Raw genomic sequence first — 22,150 nt, forward strand, 5'->3', positions numbered from 1 at the left:
ATTGTAGCTTTACAAGGTTTTTAGTCTGGTGCTGGTGTCTCACCAAACTATAACTCCCAGAATTCCATAGCATTGATCCATGACAGTTAACATAAGTGTCAAACTTGATTCATTCTACAGTGTAGATCAACTTTCCATAAATGAAGCCATTGCTTCCCTGAGTTTGCAAGATCTGAGCAGGGCTGTTGATGACCAAGGCTCTTGAAGGTTTCCAATTCATGCGATTGCAATGACTGAAAGCTAACTGGAAAGCAAACCATAAAATAAGCAATATCAGAGAGTAGAAGTTTATCTGTAGGCACCCGCCTGAATCCTACTTCTAAACCAAGTAATAATAAAAACTCCAGAGGTCAAATAAGCATGGCCTGCTATGGGTCTGTAGGGGCAAAAATGTAACTCTGCAACTAGTACATTTGCCCATACCTTCTAGCTTTCATGACCATCTTCGCTGGAGGACTGTCCGCCAGTCTGGTGTGCTAGCTTGATTATTGGACTAGGCCTCCAAGAGTCTAAAGCCTGAATCACTGATCAGACATGTAATCCACTGGCTCATGTTCCTTCCACCTCCTCTGAATAAATCTTGCCAAGAAATACTGATGGTAGGATTATCATAAATTTGGGGAAAAAATCTTGAAGATATATAACAACAGTACAGCAGTAACTTTTTGATATCCTGGGATGAGTCTTACATAAAAGGCTATGAAAACAGAAACAGAACAAATGTTGCACTTGTAAATATTCCAATGCATATGTGAGGAAATATCTAAAAAGCAAAAATATAACAAAATATGTACAGAGTGAGTACTTCTTATTCACAATGCTTTGAACTGGAAATGTTCCATATTTTAGCTTTTTTCAAATTTTGGAATACATGCATATACATAATGAGTCATCTAGGAGAGGGGGCTCAAGTCTAAACACAACATTTATTTATTTTTCATACACACACACACACACACACATATATATATGGTGAATGTAATTTTATATACAACAGTTTTGTGCACAAAACAATGTTTGTGTACATTGAACTATTAAAAAGCCAAGATATAACTCTCTCAGCCACACACGGGCAATTTGGGAGTATTTTGGAACTCTGAATAAGAGATACTCAACTTCTGTTACAGTAAAGCCATATGTCTTTTAGAGTCTGTTATTCCTAATGCTTTGTTTCTTATCTGTTCTTAAGAAAAGTAGAGAAACTTTAAGAAAGTAGAGATGCTTCTGCTTATATTCTGCATAAATCAGGCACTAACAATCAACAGTGCCTGATTTAAAACTATAGCAAATTTTATTGTTCACTCACAATAGGTAACTGCTCAGCCACACTCATGAAAGATTTGCTCTCCCATGTGTTTGATGTGAAGTGCATATCCTCATGCAATTTTTAATAAACTTATTAAGGAACCAAATAGACATTCCAATTATATACTTGCCGTTCCTTGAAGAATATTATCTGGGGTGCTTTGTAATCCGGATGTCTCTTGTGCTGTGATGAGTACGCCTGGATTGTCTACTTCATCCTCCTTTTGGATTTCTTCTTGGGCTTTCTTCTTTTCTTTCCCCTTTTCCAATTTGAAGATACGCTCAAAAAAGCTTATCTCTTTGGGCTTGGGAACAGTATCATCCTCTCTCTTGTCCGGTTCTGTGAGTTCAATTTCACTGAGTGATGTCTCATTTAGGTTTTTATTTGAAGCTTCCTCTGCCACAGCTGCAGCAGGAAGGCCTGGGTTCTCACTTGATGCTTTGTTTTCACTGAGGACTTCTGAGCTGACATCAAGTTTAGTTGGTCCAACGGATGAATTTGTCGCCTCCACTACATTACGTCCTGGTACGGGCCGTGAAAATGAAAAGCTAAAACGAGATTTGGCAGCTGGCGGCGGAGCCTTGGCCTCCTTCCCAAGATTATTTTCATTGCCCTCAGAGACGGTGCTGATCTCCATTGTCTTCTGGGAAGAAATAGCCGCATTATCCTGGAGAACAGTCACTTTTGCATCCACTACAAGTGCAAACAAGAAAACAGCAATTATCCCACATGACAGGAAAGATGCACTATTAATCATAGCTGCCCGGGTGTTTAATGGACTGATTGTAATGGACTGGTTGCAAATTGCAGTGTTGAAACAAACATAGTGTGTACGTGCCATTCTCTTTACAAAGTGTAAAGTTACAGAAGAAGTTAAGGTTGCCAAAAGCCTCCATGTTATCATTGAAACATATTCCGAGATAATTAGGGACATATCTACATGGATCACATACTCCAATTTGGACCAGAAACTACCCCTGGATGTCTACACAACATTTAGGGATGTTTGCCCTAATGGAGGGCAAAACTGGTTATCCCAATTTTATGCTACATTAGCAGAAGACGGGAAATGCTCCGGAGCTTTCCTTAAACTCCTGAGCAGCCTTGCACTTCAGGGTTTGTGTGAATAACTGGATCAGTTCTAATTCAAACCAGTTGAGCTGTTCACACAGGCTAGTGCAGTTCCATTTTCCCTGCACTTTGCCCTCCTTTGCCCAGGTCATGTGAATAACTTTGCTGACATCAAGTAAGATGCTCAGTGATGGCCAGAAGCTTTGTGCAGCTCCATAGCCACTGTGATGACAAGAAACTATGGAAAAAAGTAAGGTTACCGGATTGGTCAAAACTCTGAAAGCAGGGCATGAAAAGACATCCACGGAATCCGGACCATCTCCAGATTAAGGTGCCTGTACAAATAGGCCCTGTGTTGGCCATGTAGCAAAATACAACAAACACAGAACCCACAGAATAGTGGTACCATTATTAGGACAACTAAAATGCACAAAATACATAATGCAGATTTTTGAAGTTTCACTGGCTTCTTCATCAGGCAAAGATGTTAAAAATCATCATCACCTTTCTTCTTCTGTATGATTTTTAAAATCTTTGCTGATGAAAAATACCCAGTGAAACTTCAAAAATCTGCATTATGTATTTTGTGCCTTTTAGTTTGCCCAATAAAAATAGAACTGCTTTGTGGGTTTTGGATTTATTTGTATGTTGTCTTTGGTTGTCTTTAAATGGCCCAGTTTTTCACGACATGGTGATACTGCATCATGTCATAGGATCTCAGGTATAAAAGAAAAATCTTACTATATAATTTGTCTTTGCATGCCCTGTGGAGTATGTCTCACTCCTGTTATTCTTTCCGGACAAACTTAACAAAACAGTAACTTCCTGATGCTAGTTTTTCATTGACTCATTTTAGGTTGGAATGTCATGACAATTGTATAAGATGTATAATCATACAAATTATACTTTGAGTTCAGGATAGCAGGTTCCTTAAAATGTCCGACAAAAGATCTTTTGAATATTGACAGGTATTCTTTGAGTTGCTAAAGTAACATTTCTGTATGCAAGAGGAAGGTCTTTCTGACCAGAAACAATATAACCTTGTCTCCATGAAGAATGGTATTAGATATTTGGGAGATCCCAGGTAATAGGGGAAATAAGCAAGGGGAAATGAAAAACAAGAACTCAATTGTTTTACTTCATAATGAATAATCTTAGATGTTAACTTCCCCAAATAATTAGGCTTTATCCACTCTTCCTGGAAATTTCAATGTAAAGCACCCTTTAACCACCCCTTTCTCTTTTGCTTTTTTCAAAAGTTCATGATACCACAAAGAACCTTTATATCATTCTTCGCAGCTGTCTGTTTTAAAGTAATGGTTTAATTGGTCTTAATATTGTTGCGATTTAAAACTGTTTTAATCTTGAGTATTTCTCCCTCTCTCTATATATATGATTGTATTCTATCTCCCTAGGAAAAAGATGGGATGTAAATAAAATGATGTAACAATGGGCCACTTCACATCAGATGACCACCAGATCTACTACTGCGGACAAGAGGAACATCGAAGAAATGGAGTAGCCTTCATAATTAATAAGAAATTTGCTAAAGCGGTGCTTGGATACAACCCAAAAAATGACAGAATGATCTCAATTCGAGTGCAAGGAAAGCCTTTCAACATTACAGTGATCCAAATATACGCCCCAACCACAGCTGCTGAAGAAGCAGAAGTAGATCAGTTCTATGAGGATCTGCAGGACCTACTGGATAATACACCAAAAAGAGACATTATTTTCATTACAGGAGACTGGAATGCCAAGGTGGGAAGTCAAATGACAACTGGGATCACAGGCAAGCATGGTCTGGGAGAACAAAATGAAGCGGGACGCAGGCTGATAGAATTTTGCCAGGAAAACTTGCTGTGTATAACAAACACTCTCTTCCAACAACCTAAAAGGCGGCTTTATACATGGACTTCACCAGATGGTCAGCACCGAAATCAGATTGACTACATCCTTTGCAGCCAAAGGTGGCGGACATCCATCCAGTCGGTGAAAACAAGACCTGGGGCTGACTGTAGCTCAGATCACGAACTTCTTATTGCCCAATTTAGAATAAAACTAAAGAGATCAGGGAAAATACACAGACCAGTTAGATATGATCTCACTAACATTCCTAGCGAATATACAGTGGAAGTGAAGAACAGATTTGAAGGACTAGATTTAGTAAACAGAGTCCCAGAAGAACTATGGACAGAAGTCCGCGACATTGTTCAGGAGGCGGCAACAAAGTACGTCCCAAAGAAAAAGAAAACCAAGAAGGCAAAATGGTTGTCTGCTGAGACACTGGAAGTAGCCCAAGAAAGGAAAAAAGCAAAAGGAAACAGTGATAGTAAGGGGAGATATGCCCAGTTAAATGCGCAATTCCAGAGGTTAGCCAGAAGAGATAAGGAACTATTTTTAAATAAGCAATGCATGGAAGTGGAAGAAGACAACAGAATAGGAAGGACAAGAGACCTCTTCCAGAAAATTAGAAACATTGGAGGTAAATTTCAGGCAAAAATTGGTATGATAAGAAACAAAGATGGCAAGGACCTAACAGAAGCTGAAGAGATCAAGAGAAGGTGGCGAGACTATACAGAAGATCTGTATAGGAAGGATAACAATATCGAGGATAGCTTTGACGGTGTGGTGAATGAATTAGAACCAGACATCCTGAGGAGTGAGGTGGAATGGGCCTTAAGAAGCATTGCTAACAACAAGGCAGCAGGAGACGACGGGATTCCAGCTGAACTGTTTAAAATCTTAAAAGATGATGCTGTCAAGGTGATGCATGCCATTTGCCAGCAAATATGGAAAACACAAGAATGGCCGTCAGACTGGAAAAAATCAACTTATATCCCCATACCAAAAAAGGGAAATGCAAAAGACTGCTCCAACTTCCGTACAGTGGCCCTTATTTCTCATGCCAGTAAGGTAATGCTCAAGATCCTGCAAGGAAGACTCCAGCAATACATGGAGCGAGAGTTGCCAGATGTTCAGGCTGGGTTTAGAAAAGGTAGAGGAACGAGAGACCAAATTGCCAATATCCGCTGGATAATGGAGAAAAGCAGGGAGTTTCAGAAAAACATCTACTTCTGCTTCATTGACTATTCTAAAGCCTTTGACTGTGTGGATCATAATAAATTGTGGCAAGTTCTTGGTGGGATGGGCATCCCAAGCCACCTTGTCTCTCTCCTGAGGAATCTGTACAAGGACCAAGTAGCAACAGTCAGAACTGACCACGGAACAACAGACTGGTTCAAGATTGGGAAAGGCGTACGGCAAGGCTGCATCCTCTCACCCAACCTTTTTAACTTGTATGCAGAACACATCATGCGATGTGCGGGGCTGGATGAATGCAAAGCTGGGGTGAAAATTGCTGGAAGAAACATTAACAACCTCAGATATGCAGATGACACCACTCTGATGGCCGAAAGTGAGGAGGAGCTGAGGAACCTTCTAATCAAGGTGAAAGAAGAAAGCGCAAAAGCCGGGTTGCAGCTAAACGTCAAAAAAACCAAGATTATGGCAACAAGAATGATTGACAACTGGGAAATAGAGGGAGAAACCGTGGAGGCCGTGACAGACTTTGTATTTCTAGGTGCAAAGATTACTGCAGATGCAGACTGTGGCCAGGAAATCAGAAGACGCTTACTTCTTGGGAGGAGAGCAATGTCCAATCTCGATAAAATAGTAAAGAGTAGAGACATCAGACTGGCAACAAAGATCCGCCTAGTCAAAGCCATGGTATTCCCTGTAGTCACCTACGGATGTGAGAGCTGGACCTTAGGGAAGGCTGAGCGAAGGAAGATCGATGCTTTTGAACTGTGGTGCTGGAGGAAAGTTCTGAGAGTGCCTTGGACTGCGAGAAGATCCAACCAGTCCATCCTCCAGGAAATAAAGCCCGACTGCTCACTGGAGGGAAAGATACTAGAGACAAAGTTGAAGTACTTTGGCCACATCATGAGGAGACAGGAAAGCCTAGAGAAGACAATTATGCTGGGGAAAGTGGAAGGCAAAAGGAAGAGGGGCCGACCAAGGGCAAGATGGATGGATGGCATCCTTGAAGTGACTGGACTGACCTTGAGAGAGCTGGGGGTGGTAACGGCCGACAGGGAGCTCTGGCGTGGGCTGGTCCATGAGGTCACGAAGAGTCGGAGACGACTGAACGAATGAACAACAACAAACAAAGTATGAACATCACAGTTTGCATCTAAATGTGACCATTTGTTGTAGTATGCCTCCAAGGCATTTTCAGCTTACTGTGATCTTAATATGATCCTATCCATAGGGTTTTCTAAGGTTGAGAGTTTTCTGCCAAAGAGTGCTTGTACCTTTCCAAACTGCATTCAACAGTATGGATGCACCTTTTGTTCTCTCTGTGTGTGCATCACTTTGTGGCCCTTGGGGCATTATTAATGACCTTGTCACAGAAATATCTCAAAGTGTGTTGTCTCACTGGTCAGTAGTTTCTTATGGTTTCTGTTGCATTCCTGCAACACTCCCCATAATAAATGTAACTTTAAACCCAAAACTTCATTAACCCTTTGTTTGCCTGAAAGGGCTACTCTAGCCCCTGCTGTGTTGCCCAGATTATGGTAAAGCTCTAATCATAGAATTCTTGATGAGGGTGCAATGCCTTTATTTAACTTCTCCCCATAACTGCACCCCTCAGAAAGAACTTGACTCTCTCTCTCTCTTGGCCAGAATCAGACCAAGTCTGTGAGTCTATGAGCTAAAGGACTGCAGAAACAGTTTTATGGAACACATGTGACACCAGGAATAGTTGTTCTGGACATGTCCCTGAGGCTAAATGTCTTCCCTAATTTCTGTTAGATTTGATCAGATCCTTTAGGTGCAATATCATGACACATGACAGAGCACTGCCCCCCAACATTATGTCCATGTTAATCAAAAGCCTGGAAATATGACTTTCTGGACACAAGGGCCCTGCAGATGATTTCGATAGGCTGGGTATTCAGTCTGCTTTTGTTATTCTAGTTTGGCCACTTTGCTACACCCTTTATTTAAATATTCTGCTGGATACATAACATCAAGCAGGGTGCTGGGAAAACAGACATAGGATCAACTAGATAACGGGGAGGGGGAGATAACGAAAGAAAAGGAGGGATAAGATAAAGAAGGAAAAAGGGGGATATAATTAGAAATTTCTCACTCTCTGATCATCTGCTGAATCATTCTGTCTGTCTTTTCTGCAGAACCAGAAATAAATACTTCAATCTTATACAAGAATCAGTCATAATCAATTTTCATTTGGGGGGGGGGGGGGACTGGGAAGATTTTTTTAAAAGAAATCTTATGGATCGCACATAGTCTCTAACATTTTACACAGAAAATTTGGGGAATGTAGAACCAATTGCTTAGAGTGGTGGTGGGGTCTCCTTCTCTGAATGTTTTCAAAAAGGCTGAACCCAGTGGGGATGTTCTTGCTGTTGCACTTAGCAGGGAATCGGAAGCTATGGCCCATAGAGCCCCCTCCCAGTTCTATGATTCTATAATTCCATGTTCACCATGGCTAAAGAAAGCTCATTGTGAATGCCAGATTGTGTAACAGAATACACAAGAAGACAGACAAACACACTTTCTCTTTTTTTGGTAGAGAAACCAGGGCAGAGCTCAGGAGTGACAAATCAAGTTCTAAATTACTCAGAACCAAATCAAACAACATCAATCATTTTGAGCTAACACCCACAACTTACACATGATATTGACATATCAGGTTTTGGAACTAAAAACAGCATCTCCACCTGTGGACTGTACACAGAACCTAGACAAGTATGTGCAGACAAGAAAAAATGAGCAAGGCTCAGCAGGACTGGGTTTATATTCAACACTGTAGCAACAAGTTGGACTTTTTTGAAACAAAAAATTTATCCCCTTAATGTCTCTTTGTAAGAAAATTCTGTGGAAAATCAACATTTAAATAAATTTTGTCTGAGCTGCACTTTCTACTTTGGGACAACACGGGACAGCAGCTTAGGATAGCTTCAAGGATGGAATTTGGTGATTTTAGGCAAACCCTAAACTGAACTGCCTTTTCTTCTCAAGCAAGTGTAAGAGAATATGTGGGGCTCAAGATGTCAATGAACTACTTTTGTACCACTGCTAGGGCTGATGGTATCTGGAGTCCAACAATATCTGGAAGGACATATGTCCAGCACCTTCTCTAAGGTGTAGTACTGGGTGGTCAATATCTAACAACTTGGTTTTAAGGTTTCTATTCTCAGTATCTATTTATGGTTTTAACAGGCTCATAAATGCTACATTTGTTTTTTAAAAAAGACAAAAAATAGTTGAAAGATTACTTTCATTAAAAAATAACCAGATTATTTTTTTGGGGGGAGGGGCATGTCTGCAACATCCTATATTAAGTAAAAAAAAACACTACTAATAGAAGCCCCCTGAAACAACAAGAAACAATTTCTGGGTGCTGAGTCAAGGGATGCATCAAAGGTGTTGGGTGGAGCATGGACCTAAAACAGCCCTTGGAAACCAAATGTGATCTCCACATTTTAGCCACACCACAGTGTGGACAGGGCTGCCAGCTCAGGATCACTCTATGTCCTAAGGTTTCTAGACCAAAACTTGAAACCTAGGCATGGTTATTTCTTTTATTTCTTATTTTATCTCAAGATTGCAATAGAGAAAACTAGAAAGGACTCCTGCACCTTTAATGATAGTGTAGAAAAGGAGATTTTGACAGTTGGTGCTTTTTATTGAGTTGTTTGGGAAAGACCACCTGCTGAAATTCTCTTACATCAGGGAGAAAATGGTGTAAATAATTCATCCTCACTTTTGAGGATAGAAAAGTTGAATATTTATATCTCTACACTAATCTTAAATAAATACACACCTTTGTAGACTAACCAATGGAGTCATGCAGAAACAATGCTCACACCAGCTAGCAGGTGTTACCTAAAGACCTCTGGTGAATCATGCCGATTTGGTCTTCCTTGGTTTTATCTCATGGTTATTTATTCCAACTGTCCAGTTCACAGTCTTTTTTGGCTCCCAGTATATATCGATTCTATTCACATATATGCAATGCCTCACGATTTATATGATTTACACATTTCTAGTTATATAAATGTCTCAACTGTAAAATAATGAAGATAAATGGCCCAGGTTTTCATAGGTGTAGGAAAATGTAAATTTAAAAACTGTCTAGCACAGAAAAGTACATATATTGTTTTAGAGCATGATCTAACTGATCTAAGATACACACCTTGTGTCTACATGTATCTGACAAACACAATTAGTATACACATAACAATCATTTAGAGCTGCTCAGCAGTAGTAGCTGATTCACTGAAGTATATTATTCAAAGACATGGCTATGTTAATCTGGATCAGTGTGCAAATGATCTTTTAGTGTCACTGAGACTAAGAGAAAGAAGTGGGTGGCATGAGCTTTTGTAGACTAAATCTAATCCATCAGAAGCATGGTGTGACGTGCTTAGAAACAGATATTTATACCTATGAATAAGCAGGTTTTATGTGTGACTAGGAATAGACATTGAACAGTGATGGGATAACAAGTTCAGTTCTGATAACAGTTGTTGGAGGATGAAGGTTGGAAGAAAGACTGCCTAAAGTCAAGGTGAAGAGATAAGCTATATGAGCGGTGGACAGGATTGTCTGAATACTGGTTGGGATCCAAAAAGAAGATATGACAAAATGAGCAGAAACAATATTATGTTTGCCTACTGCTTGGGGAATATTGTAGTAACCATCAGATTAGATCACAACTGTCACCTAAAATAGTGCACTTCCCATATGCATTTGGCCTTTGCTGAAGTCACCTTAAGCCACAACTCTCCAAGATCATAGCTAGGAACTTGCACATTTCAGATTTTCCCTCCTTTTTCATCTGATTTGCATTCTTTGGACAATTAAGGACAAATACATTTTTCTCCCCCGGAAATTTGTACATTCAGAACATTAATTCAATTTGATTGATTGGCATCCTCCTATTCTCCCATGCAGGATACAAAAGGGCTATTTTATTTGTCACTTTCAATCAGCTTTCTCTGAATGCCCTACCAATGTGCTACAGTACAACTCCCATATCCCCACACTGAATGTAGTAGGAATGGTACAGTGAAAGCTAGTATCAGTTGTTGGGTGTTGCATTATGTTTAAGAACAATCAATCCTAGAATTCATTGGTCTCGCCCTGGTTGGAGGAAGTGCACACCAACCTAGGAAACGTATGACTCAGTCATTGGAATTTTAGCTCTGGGACTATCTGTGGAGAATTAGTTGCTTAGGGCTCCATTTATACTATTTGCTGCAGGAGATGCTAGAAGCTATTAGCGAAAAGACCATTATGGTTCCTCTGCTCTAGACCATATGTACTGTCATTTTACCATTATGTAATAGTAATAACAACAATAAATTTATTACTCCCCTCTGCCTGTGTCTTCCTATAAAAAGGTGGAGCACCAGTTTCCAGTACTTAATAATAATAATAATAATAATAATAATAATAATAATAATTTTCTGCCTTTCCCTGCAGCTTGAGGTGGGATACAAGATCATTAAAACAAGAGATGAAGCACTATAAAAAGACATACAACAAGATACACAAAGATAAAATTCAAGTTAAAATCCACTAATAAAATCCAGACTTGCAACCAGTTCCAGGTCAATACTTCAGGCTAAGTTATACTGCCCATAATAACACTACCTTCATTTTACCAACTGATCACTGCCATAATTATACTAGAGTAGACAGTACAAATGGAGGGGGTGGGCTTTCCTGTCCAGGACATACCTGTGTTGCCATTTGCTAAGACATCAGTCTGTACAGGCTGGATCGTAACAGGTCCATTTTTTAGGCTATCAGGAGGTTCTGAAGAAACCTAGAGAGTAAAACTTAAAGCATTAATGTTTGTAACATCTTTGACATATAACAACAATTAAATGTAACTAAAAGCATATTAATCATTTCTTTTAAAGTTTTTAAAAGCTTAAAAAACTAAAAGAGTTTCTGAAGGTCATAATAAAAAGTCATGTTTTAGTTTGGTGTTGGGATGAAGCCAAGTTTGATTCTAGCTTGGTTTTCAATTGGATTTCATATATGGGGCAACACAACAAAGGAGGGCCTCCTACAGAGTATTTCTCCCATTGGAGAGGGGAGGGAGTGGAGGACATCTTTTGCAGACTTATTCCTTCAGAAGATGTAAACCTCTTTCAAAAAGTGCTCTTTCAAATGTTTGGGCTCCAAGGTGTTCTGCAGAGATGCGACTATTCCAAAATTTCACCTCGAGGATGAAAATGAGTGAATAATTATAGCATTTTTCTTCAAAATGTCACAAAGTCTTCAAAAAGTGCACAGTTTTTGGAGACTATTTGCTATTTCAGATTTATTCTGCATAACATTCTCAAAACACATTTTTGCGTGGAAGGCAACTTTTTGTTCAGAAACAACATTATATGGTTTTCTTTACAAAACAACCATGTGTGAAATTAGTGGGCGTCCCAAAGTTTGAAGATTCTTATCAGTCCAGAATTCTTTTTATCAGAGTATCTAACACTCAAGAAATACATTTTCAATCATTTCGAAAATATTTCTGATTACTGCTTCCATCCCTTCTGTTTAGAACTTTGAATGTTTTTACTTCCACTTTAAATCCAGCCCAGAAGCATGTTGGTAGTTTGTGAAACTTCTTTAAGAGTTCATCAGAGCTATTGCTGCTGCATTTTGGAGAGGATAAAACCTGTACAATGGGTCCTCCATACTTGTGATTCTGACTTTTGTGGATTTGATCATTCATGGATTTGATCAATATGTTCTCACTAGGAATGTTTAGGTTCTCCAGCATAACTCTATAGTCAACTCCAGTGGAGCCTGACCATAAAGTTGTATTCCAAGACATAATATGATCAACTTCCAGTGGACAGTGACTACAATGTTGTGCTGAAAAACCTAGAAATTCCAGAAAATGTGTTTTCTTGCATTAAAAGGGTTATTATTTTTTTTAAAAAAAATTGAAATGTTTCCCTTTTGCTAGGGTTCTGAGCTACAAATCATACCAAAAATGTAGGACCCATTGCATATCATCTTCAAAGGCAACCCCAAGAAGAGCACATTATAGTATTCTCAGGTCCCTTCTACATAATCTAGTCATATAAAATCCACATTATCTGCTTTGAACTAGATTAGATGAATCCACACTGCCATATAAGCCAGTTCAAAGCAGGTAATCTGGATTTTATATAGCAATATAGAAGGGGCCTCAGTGAGAATTTACCATGCATGAACTATGATGGCTAGCAGGTTGAATGACAACTCCCATTTTCTCCCATCCAGCATTTCTAGTGGCTATTAATGTGCCACCTTGAGTCTCATGTTGGGGAGAAAGGTAATAACTAGACTGAAACAATACATAATCAAATTAAAAGAGCAAGCAGTGTCTTAAAAAAACATAGGTGCAGAAAAGTCAAATCCATGCTGTTTACATATTAAAATACCAAATACAAGTACAAATGCAAATATAAAAGCTATGTACTAGCTTATTAATGAGCTACTATAAAAGCTCATTAATTCAACTAGCTTCTTTAATTTTAGCAAGTTTTACATTACACTTCTAAATGCAGATTGTGTATTTTAAATACAATTGACATTTTAGATAGGTCAATGATGAAGGTAAAACAGCAGGAATATTTCTGCTAAAACTTACTGGGGAATATGTTGTTCCATGAACAGGTTCTTGGTCTTCTGGCTCCATTTCCAAAGAGAAAGAGTTTCCCATAATGGCAGCTCTATCTGGGAAAACACAAAATGAAAGTTTAGACCACATAGGATCGTTTAAAGGACACATTATTTTTAAAGGTGTATCTGTCCACAACAATATATACATAGAAACTTGGATTCTCTTCCAGTCACTTTTTTGGTAATGCTTGAACAATTGTAGTCTACTCACAGAATTGAAGCACAGGTATGGTACTGCAATTACTCCTAAAATTTGTTCTCATCTTTTGACATTTCACAAAAGAAAACCAAGACACGTGTATCTAAGCAATAATAAAGGATGGTCAAGATGGCAAAAGTTATTAAGAAATAACACACAAGCCAGGAGAAAGGACGTCTATTTGCTTTGCTTGTGTCTACAGGGAAAAGTAAGATTTTGCCTCTTCTTCTGTCCCCTCTACTGAATTTGTTAAATGTAAGCTACCTCTGCACTTTGGATTAAGGCCCCTTCCACAAGGCTAAATGAAATCCCACCTTTTCTGATTTGAACTGGAATATATGGCAGTGTGGACTAAGATAACCCAGTTCAAAACAGATATTGTGAGATTTTCTGCCTTGATATTCTGAGTTATATGGCTGTGTGGAAGGGCCCTCAGTTTGGAAAAAGTTTTTGTTTCTTGTAAACAAAAAAAACCAAAACAAAACAAAAAGGTTTTTTTACACAAAAGATGACATTTATTTCAATATGAATCTATTGAACTGGAGGTTTAATTCTCCTTCTCCTGGACAGTCTTGGTTCCATGCAGTCTGCCAGTACGCTGGACTGCAATGAGACTGACCTTGCAACCAGCTGGAGCATCCCTCCTGATGGTTGAAGCTTGCCAATATGCTGGTGGTTCAACAGGGTTCATAGCTACACCACAGAAACTTGGCCAGCAGTTCCTCTTTGCCTTGTATTTGTGGTACGCACATCTAGCTTTGAAGATTGGCTTGTCAATACAGCCACCACCAGCAAAAATACCAACAACTGCTCTGTTTGCAGAGGAGATCACCTTCTTGGAACCAGAAGGCAGTTTCACTCTGGGTTTTTTTTTTTGTTTTGTTTCAGGATTGTGGGAGATAACTGTGGCATAGTTTCTGGAAGCATGGACTGGTTTGCCACGATCTCCAGGCTTCTCTTCAAGGCAGCAGAAAATGGTGCCTTCGGGCATAGTACCAACAGGCAAGACATTGTCAATGTTGAGTTGAGCTTTCTTGCCATAATAAACAAATTGCCCAGTATGAATGCCTTCTGCTGAAATGAACAATTCTGTTCATTTCTTAAATCTGTATGGATCACAGAAAACAAGTTTTTTTTTAATGTCAGGAGCGACTTGAGAAACTCAAGTCACTTCTGGTATGAAGTAACCTAAGAACAGCGTGAGAAGGAGAAAAAAAACTAAGGTATTAAAACTCCCTGCCTTTCTCCATTATCCAGCGGATATTGGCAATTTGGTCTCTTGTTCCTCTGCCTTTTCTAAACCCAGCTTGTACATCTGGCAACTCTCTCTCTCTCCATGTATTGCTGGAGTCTTCCTTGCAGGATCTTGAGCATTACCTTACTAGCATGAGAAATAAGTGCCACTCTACGAAAGCTTGAGGAGTTTTTAGCATTTCCCTTTTTTGGTATGGGGATATAAGAAGGCATGCTTCAACTATTTTTCTTCTGATGCATGCTCAGTTAATAGAGGTAAGATACCGCCCTGTTATCTGTGGAGGACATATTTCTTAACTTACCATAGAAATAAATAAAAAAAAACTATGGATAATAGCAAGCCTGTTTGGAATGAATGACTTCATGCTGGAGAACCTAAAAATTAGAAATGTATTCTCTCTAGGAATTTTCTAGGTCCCCAGAGCAACTTTTGTATGAACTTTTGGTGGAAGCACATCACAAAACAGGCCTGCACAACATGCAGCCCAGGGGCCGAATCCAGCCCTTTCAATGATTTAGTGCATCCCACTGGGATTTAGAGAGGAAGGTTACATGCAGCGCTACAGCAGAGTAGCAATTGTAACCCACAATTCCCTCTTTCAAGTGTTTTCCCTCTACACATTTCCTTTCTCTATGCACCAAAGTTGCGAAACTGACTTGTAGCAAAGGGGACACCTGTCATGCCCAGCAGTTTTGGTGTTGTAGTTTAACTTCTGTGTAATATTTGGAAGGAATTAATCTCCCTCCTGTTTGTAAAAGGTCAGAGTGGCTTTCCTAGTAAGAATTCACAGCCTGGAGTGATTATTGGGGAGGCCTGCTGAAATAGGATGCAGCTGTGCTCAACTGCATAAAAGAGCTTTGCTAGCGACTGTTCTTTGGGAGAAAAGTATCTTTTCTATTAGGACAGTGGTTTTCAACCTGTGGGTCCTCAGGTGTTTTGGCCTACAACTCCCAGAAATACCTGTCAGTATACTAGCTGTTAGGATTTCTGGGAGTTGAAGGCCAAAACATCTGGGGACCCACAGGTTGAGAACCACTTTATGAGGACATAGGTGTTGGCTGTTTTCTCTCAGGTTGTCTAGATCCTGATGCCCAGATTTTTTTTCCTGAAATCTTGTTGTATGCTTTGTTGAACTATGGATCTTGGCTGTACCTTGGAACCCTGGAATCTGAATCTTGGACATCCTACCTGGCTTTGACTTATGGAATTGGATTTTAATTGGACCCTTGACAATCTGGCTTGACTTTAGGAACTCTGAGTACGATGTTGGTCTTGGTTCAAAATGAGGCCTGAGGAGTTACAGTAGAGGGGAGCAAGGATGACATTTTGAGAAGTGTCAACCTTTTCTTATTTTTTTATTTTTTTCATTGGGCTCGAGATTATGCTAAAATTTAATATTCAGTTGGCTGTTTTAGAGGGAGGTGGTAAAGATGTGCCTCAGTTCTCACCCCTGCTGCTCATCTTTCTCTTTGCCTCTGTCATCTCCTTCTAATCAATCGGCAAAACTCAACTCCATGCTGTTCATTTCCCTTGTCTATGGAACTCTTCACACAGGTCATTTTTGCTCCATTTTGCTACTTTTATGTGTGGCAGGGACTGGGCCTGCCATGCGTTATTACAGGACGCATAGCAGGCCCCGCCCACAATCCTCCCAAATTGGAGAGGAAAGTGTAGTTTGGGTTGCTCCGGTGGAGCTACCTGCACTTTCCTCACCCTTTTGCCATGTGATGGCAGAAAGGGTGGCAGAGCAACACATGTTGCCATGCATTGCTGCCCTTTCTGCCATCTGATGGAGGGAGGGAAAGGGTGCCAAAACATCCTCTCCCATCCCCATCCTATGATGAGGAGAGGAGGGAGGGTGCATGGGGCACCACAGGTGATTGCCAGTGCAATGGCACAGTCCAAAAGGGCCGTGTGAAGAGGTCCTAGGAGTGAAAAAAATGACTTCACCATGAAGTAGGTCTTAATGGCAAAGCTAAGTTTCTCTTTCGCAAGTGAGGAAAATGAATGCTGCGGAGTTGGTGGTTTTTCCCTTCAAAGGAAAAAGAGACAACTGAGGCAAAGAGAAAGAAAGAGGTATAGAGTCAAGAACTGAGGCACTTCTTTCACTCACAAAAGGACTGCACCTCACCTCCACGCTGAGGGGAAGAGGGGATAATGAGATTATTCAACTTTGCTGCTTACACTGAGGAAAAGGCATTCTCTTGCAAACCTTGAGTGACACACTAAAATCCTATCTTGGGTCCTAAGAAGTTTGGCCTATTTTACTACTGCAGTTGTGCAGGCCTGTCATAGAATCACCTGGAGGACTGAGAATTCTTGTTCAAGGTGGGAATGTGAAACTGCAGGTACTATGTACACAGGGGTTACTAAACTGTGAATACAGTTGTGTTTCTGGACATTATGCAATCATCTGTCAGTTTAGAGTATCATAATGGAAAGTTTCTGGGAAAGCTGCCTGCACGTATTGGTCCATCAAACTCCAGATTTTTAACAGGCTTTTAATTGTTAGCTGGGAATGTTGTCTAACCAGTTTAAAAAGAGAAAGCAGGTTCCAAGGGGTATTTGCTAGATACAAACCATTGTAACACTTCAACTGATTTCTCAGTATGACAAAGAGCAAGGTATTTGTGGAAAGCACTGAATGCACAATGTGTTGTTGAAGGTTTCATGGCCGGAATCACTGGGTTACTGTAAATTTTCCAGACTGTATGGGAGAACGCTTTTGGAACATGGCCATACAGCCCAGAAAACTCACAGCAAGCCACTGAATGCATGCTCTCTTTATGCCAAAGTACCAGATGTAATAACTGCTCCCTCCAACTAAATTGAGATAGACCCACATGTAAAAGCAGGGACATTTTCCCTACAGAGTTTCTCTTGCCTTCTGGGAAAATGGGTCAACATCAGAACCCAAACTGAGTAGAACGGAGCCATTTCTTACAACTAAACATATGTTTGATACATGCATCATGAGGAAAAGCAAACACAATTTTTCTCTCTCCTACCACTCCCTTTCTCTCTCACACATTTATATTCTCTCACATGTCAACACTGTGAATGTTTCATTGAATATATTTTTGTCCTATTTTAATTGTTTTTATCTGGACTTGTTTTAAATTGTTCATATTGTTTTAATTGTATGTCCCCCTGAGATCTCATGACAGAAGATGGGATATAAATAATAGTTTAATAAATAATTATTATAATTAATACAAAATGCAATGTACAACCATCTGGATCTGAACTAGCAATTTCTGCTTCAGACTGAAAACAGATTTACTGGTCAGCATAGACAGGTTTTCTTATGTTGGACAGTTCCCTTACAGTTCAGACTAAAATTAGATTTACCACAGCAGTGCTATGACTACAAATCTCCAATGGGAAAGTCATACATTTATGACCTGGGAAAACCTCTGCAGTTCAGAATCTGGGCTCTGTTATCTGTATCTAAACAACAGACTCCGGCTTCCACATCTATAATTTGTGTGTGTGTGTGTGTGTGTGTGTGTGTGTGTCAGGGGCGACTTGAGAAACTGCAAGTTGTTTCTGGTGTGAGAATTGGCCATCTGCAAGGATGTTTCCCAGATGATGAGAGAGAGAGAGAGAGAGAGAGAGAGATAGCAGTTAGGAGCCAAAGCTACTTTAGCATTGGGAAGTCTTGTACTATCAGTCTTAATATACTACAAGGACATGGAAGCATAATTGCCAAATCCAGAATGACCAGAGGTGGATTAAAAATCAGAATTCAGAAGTTGTTGATGCTAGCCTGTATTTCAAATATGGCAAGGGGAAAATATGTTGAACAAACAATTTCAAACATGGGACTACCTGCTGTTAAGTAAACATCCGGCTACACAGCCAGCAGTAAACTCAGGAATGGACACCACCTTTGTGCCCCTTTGAGGAGAGAAGAAAACAGGCTGAGGACAATCTTCAGAAATGCTCCTTTGACATTTTTGCTGTTGACATGCCTGATCTCAAGAAAAGTATGACACCAACAGTTTGCTCAGTTTGGATCTGGAGGGCAAATTCTTAACACAGAGCTAAGAGCTGTTTGCTCCAGTGCCAACAGAAGGGAAGGAACAAGAATTAGTCACTCAAGGTAAACAAGAACCACCCTTGAACAATTCAAACAGACACACAGCTGAGCTCATGTGGTATTTAAAGCCTTACACCTTCCACTTGGCCTGGAAGACGAGCCTCCAGATTGCTTGAGCCCTTCATTTAAATACCATTCAAGCATGGATTCCCCCATTACGTTCAGCAAGGAAACCGGCACTTAAAACATCAGGGAAAGAAAAAGCAGGTTAGAGAGGATGACTCGGAGCAGAAAAATAGCTAGTGGTGAAAAGGGTTAAGTACTTCCTCTCCTGAAACCTGGAAATATTTGTTCAAACATTTTATTCATTCTCAGTACAAATTATAGGGGTTGAAAAGGCATTTGTTCTCATTTACTGCTATGTTAGAAAAGCAATTATTTAGCATACATCCCATTGTTAACCCCAAATAGATTAGATCTATTGAATCAATGGAATTTACTTGCTTGTTGACTCACCATGAAACAATCAAGCAATGAATCTACTGTAGTTGGGACTAAACAACTTATTCAAGCAAGCGTTCAAAAGTATCAATGGAGGGTGTGGTATATTTTATCAAGGATGTTTTTTTATATTAAACATCTGTTATTTTTTAATTTGTATAATGCTTTATGAACTGATTTTAATTGTTTTTAACATTTTAATCATTTCAAAATGTTACTGTCAATATTTTAAATGGCATAGAACTCAAATAAATAACCAATAAGATTTAGGCAGGTCACTATTTTATTTACATGTGGCTTTTTTGTTATTTTCTGGACTATAATAACAAGAAACCTGTAAGATTAATAAGAAATGGCACCAAACTGAAAAACCCCTAGCAGAATACCTCAGAATGTCTTTAAGTCCCTCCCAAAAGTAAACAGCGAACAAGATTTGTTACACTAATTGGGCAATTTTTTCCCACTCCTTCTGGCTCTATAAATGTTGCTTTCTTATAGCAATAATGTTCAAATAACCTTCCTGAATGTGATGTTATAATGATGCCTTGCACCCCGTTGGATATGGAGTATTTATAAAAAAAACTATACCCTGAAGGCACAAAATCCCATCTGATATTGGAGATTAAGCAGGCTCAACCCTGGTTAATATGTGGATGAGAAATTGCTAATAAATATTAGATTTTGTGGGCTATGTTTGAGAAACTTGAGCTGGTAAACCCTCCTGTGAGCATTCCTTGTCTAAGAAAATCCCATGAACTTTGTAGGATCACCATGTGGGCAGGCAAATTGAAGACCCATGTACAGTTTATGAGATGCACTGTAGTCAAAACTCTCAGGGCTACACATCCATAATGAAAGCATACATTATACTAGTTATAAAAGCAAATGCATCACCTGAAAGCAAAACAAAGAAAGAAATTGAAAGCAGGAGATGCATTTCATCCATGAAAACTCAGAGAACAATGTTGAGATGCAGCATTAATGATATTGTTACTTGTTAATAGTAAGCTAAAGATTAATAGTAAGCTAAAGAGGCCTGGCGCTGAAAAGCAAAGAAAACAGGTGCCAGGTCTATAGCGTTTTTTTTCCATATGGAACTACACAAAAATCTAATCATGAAGGGCTACCTGATAAACTGGACTATATGGCAGTAAAGATACAAGGAGGCAGAAGCAGAAACATATAGAAAGAGATGGTTCTTGCAAATGGTTGTCCAAAGCAAAGAAAGTGACAATGTTGTGGTCATTACTAGAGGAAATGTGTACCTGACTTCAATCAATGTTCAAAGGCTTAAAGATGCTGGTTCTATTTAAAACAGGAAGCCATATGAAAGATGAGAAAGAATGTATAGAACTGTTAATTGCAATTGCTGTCTAGATGGAAAACCAAACATAGCCATTAGTCATAGTTAATATTTCTAAACTAAAGGAGCATTTAAAAATAACACTTTTCTAGAAAATTTCTAGAATAATAATCAACAATAAGGTTGAGCATCTATTATCCAAAATGTTTGGGACCAAAAGTGTATTGGATTTTGGATCTCTCTCCCCCCCCCCAACCCTCCAATTTTGGAATTTGTGTATTTTAAAACAATGTTTTAAATAATTTTGTACATGAAACAAAGTTTATGTACATTAAACCATCATAAAGGAAAGTGTCACTATCTTGGCCACCTATGTGAAAAATTCTGAACTTCAGAGTATTTTAGAATTCAGAATTCCAGATAAGGGAGTTCAGCCTGTATGCAGGACTCACCAAAATTAGTAGAAGGCTCAAGACTGATATTAGTATTTATTTTGTAATGTTAAGAGTCAAGGTACAGAGAGGGAGACAAGAAGGAAAAAAAGCAACAAAAAATTCTGGACTCTTCCCTCTTCTTGGATTTTGCGATGCTGTTCATAACTTGAAATGTCATAGAAATGGTCGTCAATGTCTGCTCTGCATTTTAATTGTTTTTTATAAAAACTTTACAAGAATCACGTAGGCCACTTTTATACTATGCCCCAGTTTAGTATTAAATACTTATCTCATCGGAGTTTTTTTTAAGCAATTCATACATAACCCATTGTTTCATTTTACTCATAGAACAAACTAGTAAAGAATGTGCAATGAGATTGTAGATTTCTGGACTTGTTTCATTTCACAGAGTGATTGTGGAGTCATGACCAATTCTGAGCTAAAGCAAATTTAAAGGGTTGTTAAGTAGTAAACCACTCCCTTTAGAAACTGCACTGAGCTGATCATTATGCCCTAGGATCCTTGTCTCCCTTTTGAAGGAATATCTTCGCTAGCCTTTATATTTTGTGCAGCAACACTGCTACCTCTCATTATCCTTAGATATCTTTTCACAGATCTAGAAGAGCAACAACACCAATTGAGCCCTAAGACTCAAGGCTTCACCAAGAGGAAATAATAGATACGCTAGCCACGTTGGCAAGCAGACAAAACCATGCTTTGTTCTGCAACTCAAGAAGCTGGCACAAACTCATGCTAAGGCTCAGCATACAAAGCTTTCTAACTGGCTCGTGGCAGAAATTTTGAAAGAAAAACAACACTCATCCCATAAGCAGAAGCCTGAGAGAACTATTTTGATCAGGCAGAGATGCTAATCCAAAATGCAAATAATTATTTGGAATAAAAAAAGATGAGCTTGCCTTATGCTTCCTTTTCAGGTGAGATCCTGGCACAGCTGAGCTCTCTTGGAGCTGTTCATCAACAGGTGCTGCTACCTGCAAGAATCTTCCCCAGTGGCCAACAGCTGCCTTGCTTTTCCTTAAGCAATCTTCCTTCTGAAGCTGTACAAACATTAGGTAGAGGCATAGGGAGAGGGTGGAGTCCTTGATACTAAATAACCCTTCTCGGCTATTTTTCTTGTCTGGCCTCCAGGGCCACCCAAACCTGTTCAGTTAGAAGCACGTTTCCTGCAGCGAATGGTGATTACTGACTGCACAATATGTTTTTAAAAACGATTAGCCTCTGCAATCAAGCATGTACTACCTGTATCATGACTTGAGAACTAACAGTGCAGCCCTAAGTGTCTTTATACACAGAAATTGC

The 22,150-nt window shown here is 39.3% G+C and overlaps 1 protein-coding gene and 1 pseudogene across 4 annotated transcripts in view; both read right to left on the minus strand.

Annotated features, from left to right (window-relative positions):
• The window catches only part of BCAS1 (brain enriched myelin associated protein 1), a 56,698-nt gene extending 34,844 nt beyond the window's left edge, over positions 1-21,854 (minus strand). For 2 of the 4 annotated variants that reach the window (XM_060772089.2, XM_060772087.2), the window contains exons 1-4: positions 21,748-21,852; positions 13,065-13,150; positions 11,156-11,243; positions 1,437-1,999 (exon numbers count right to left, since the gene is read on the minus strand). In XM_060772089.2, the coding sequence (XP_060628072.2) occupies positions 1,437-1,999; positions 11,156-11,243; positions 13,065-13,136 (723 nt within the window). In that variant the 5' untranslated portion in view covers positions 13,137-13,150; positions 21,748-21,852. Of the gene's footprint in view, positions 1-1,436; positions 2,000-11,155; positions 11,244-13,064; positions 13,151-21,747 lie in introns of all 4 variants that reach the window. The other 2 variants (XM_060772088.2, XM_060772086.2) reach the window with 2 other exon arrangements.
• LOC132772586 (large ribosomal subunit protein uL2 pseudogene) lies at positions 13,788-18,808 on the minus strand (annotated as a pseudogene).
• Positions 21,855-22,150: the final 296 nt, after the last annotated feature.

This window comes from Anolis sagrei, chromosome 4 (assembly GCF_037176765.1).
Source record: "Anolis sagrei isolate rAnoSag1 chromosome 4, rAnoSag1.mat, whole genome shotgun sequence".
Lineage (NCBI taxonomy): Eukaryota > Metazoa > Chordata > Lepidosauria > Squamata > Dactyloidae > Anolis > Anolis sagrei.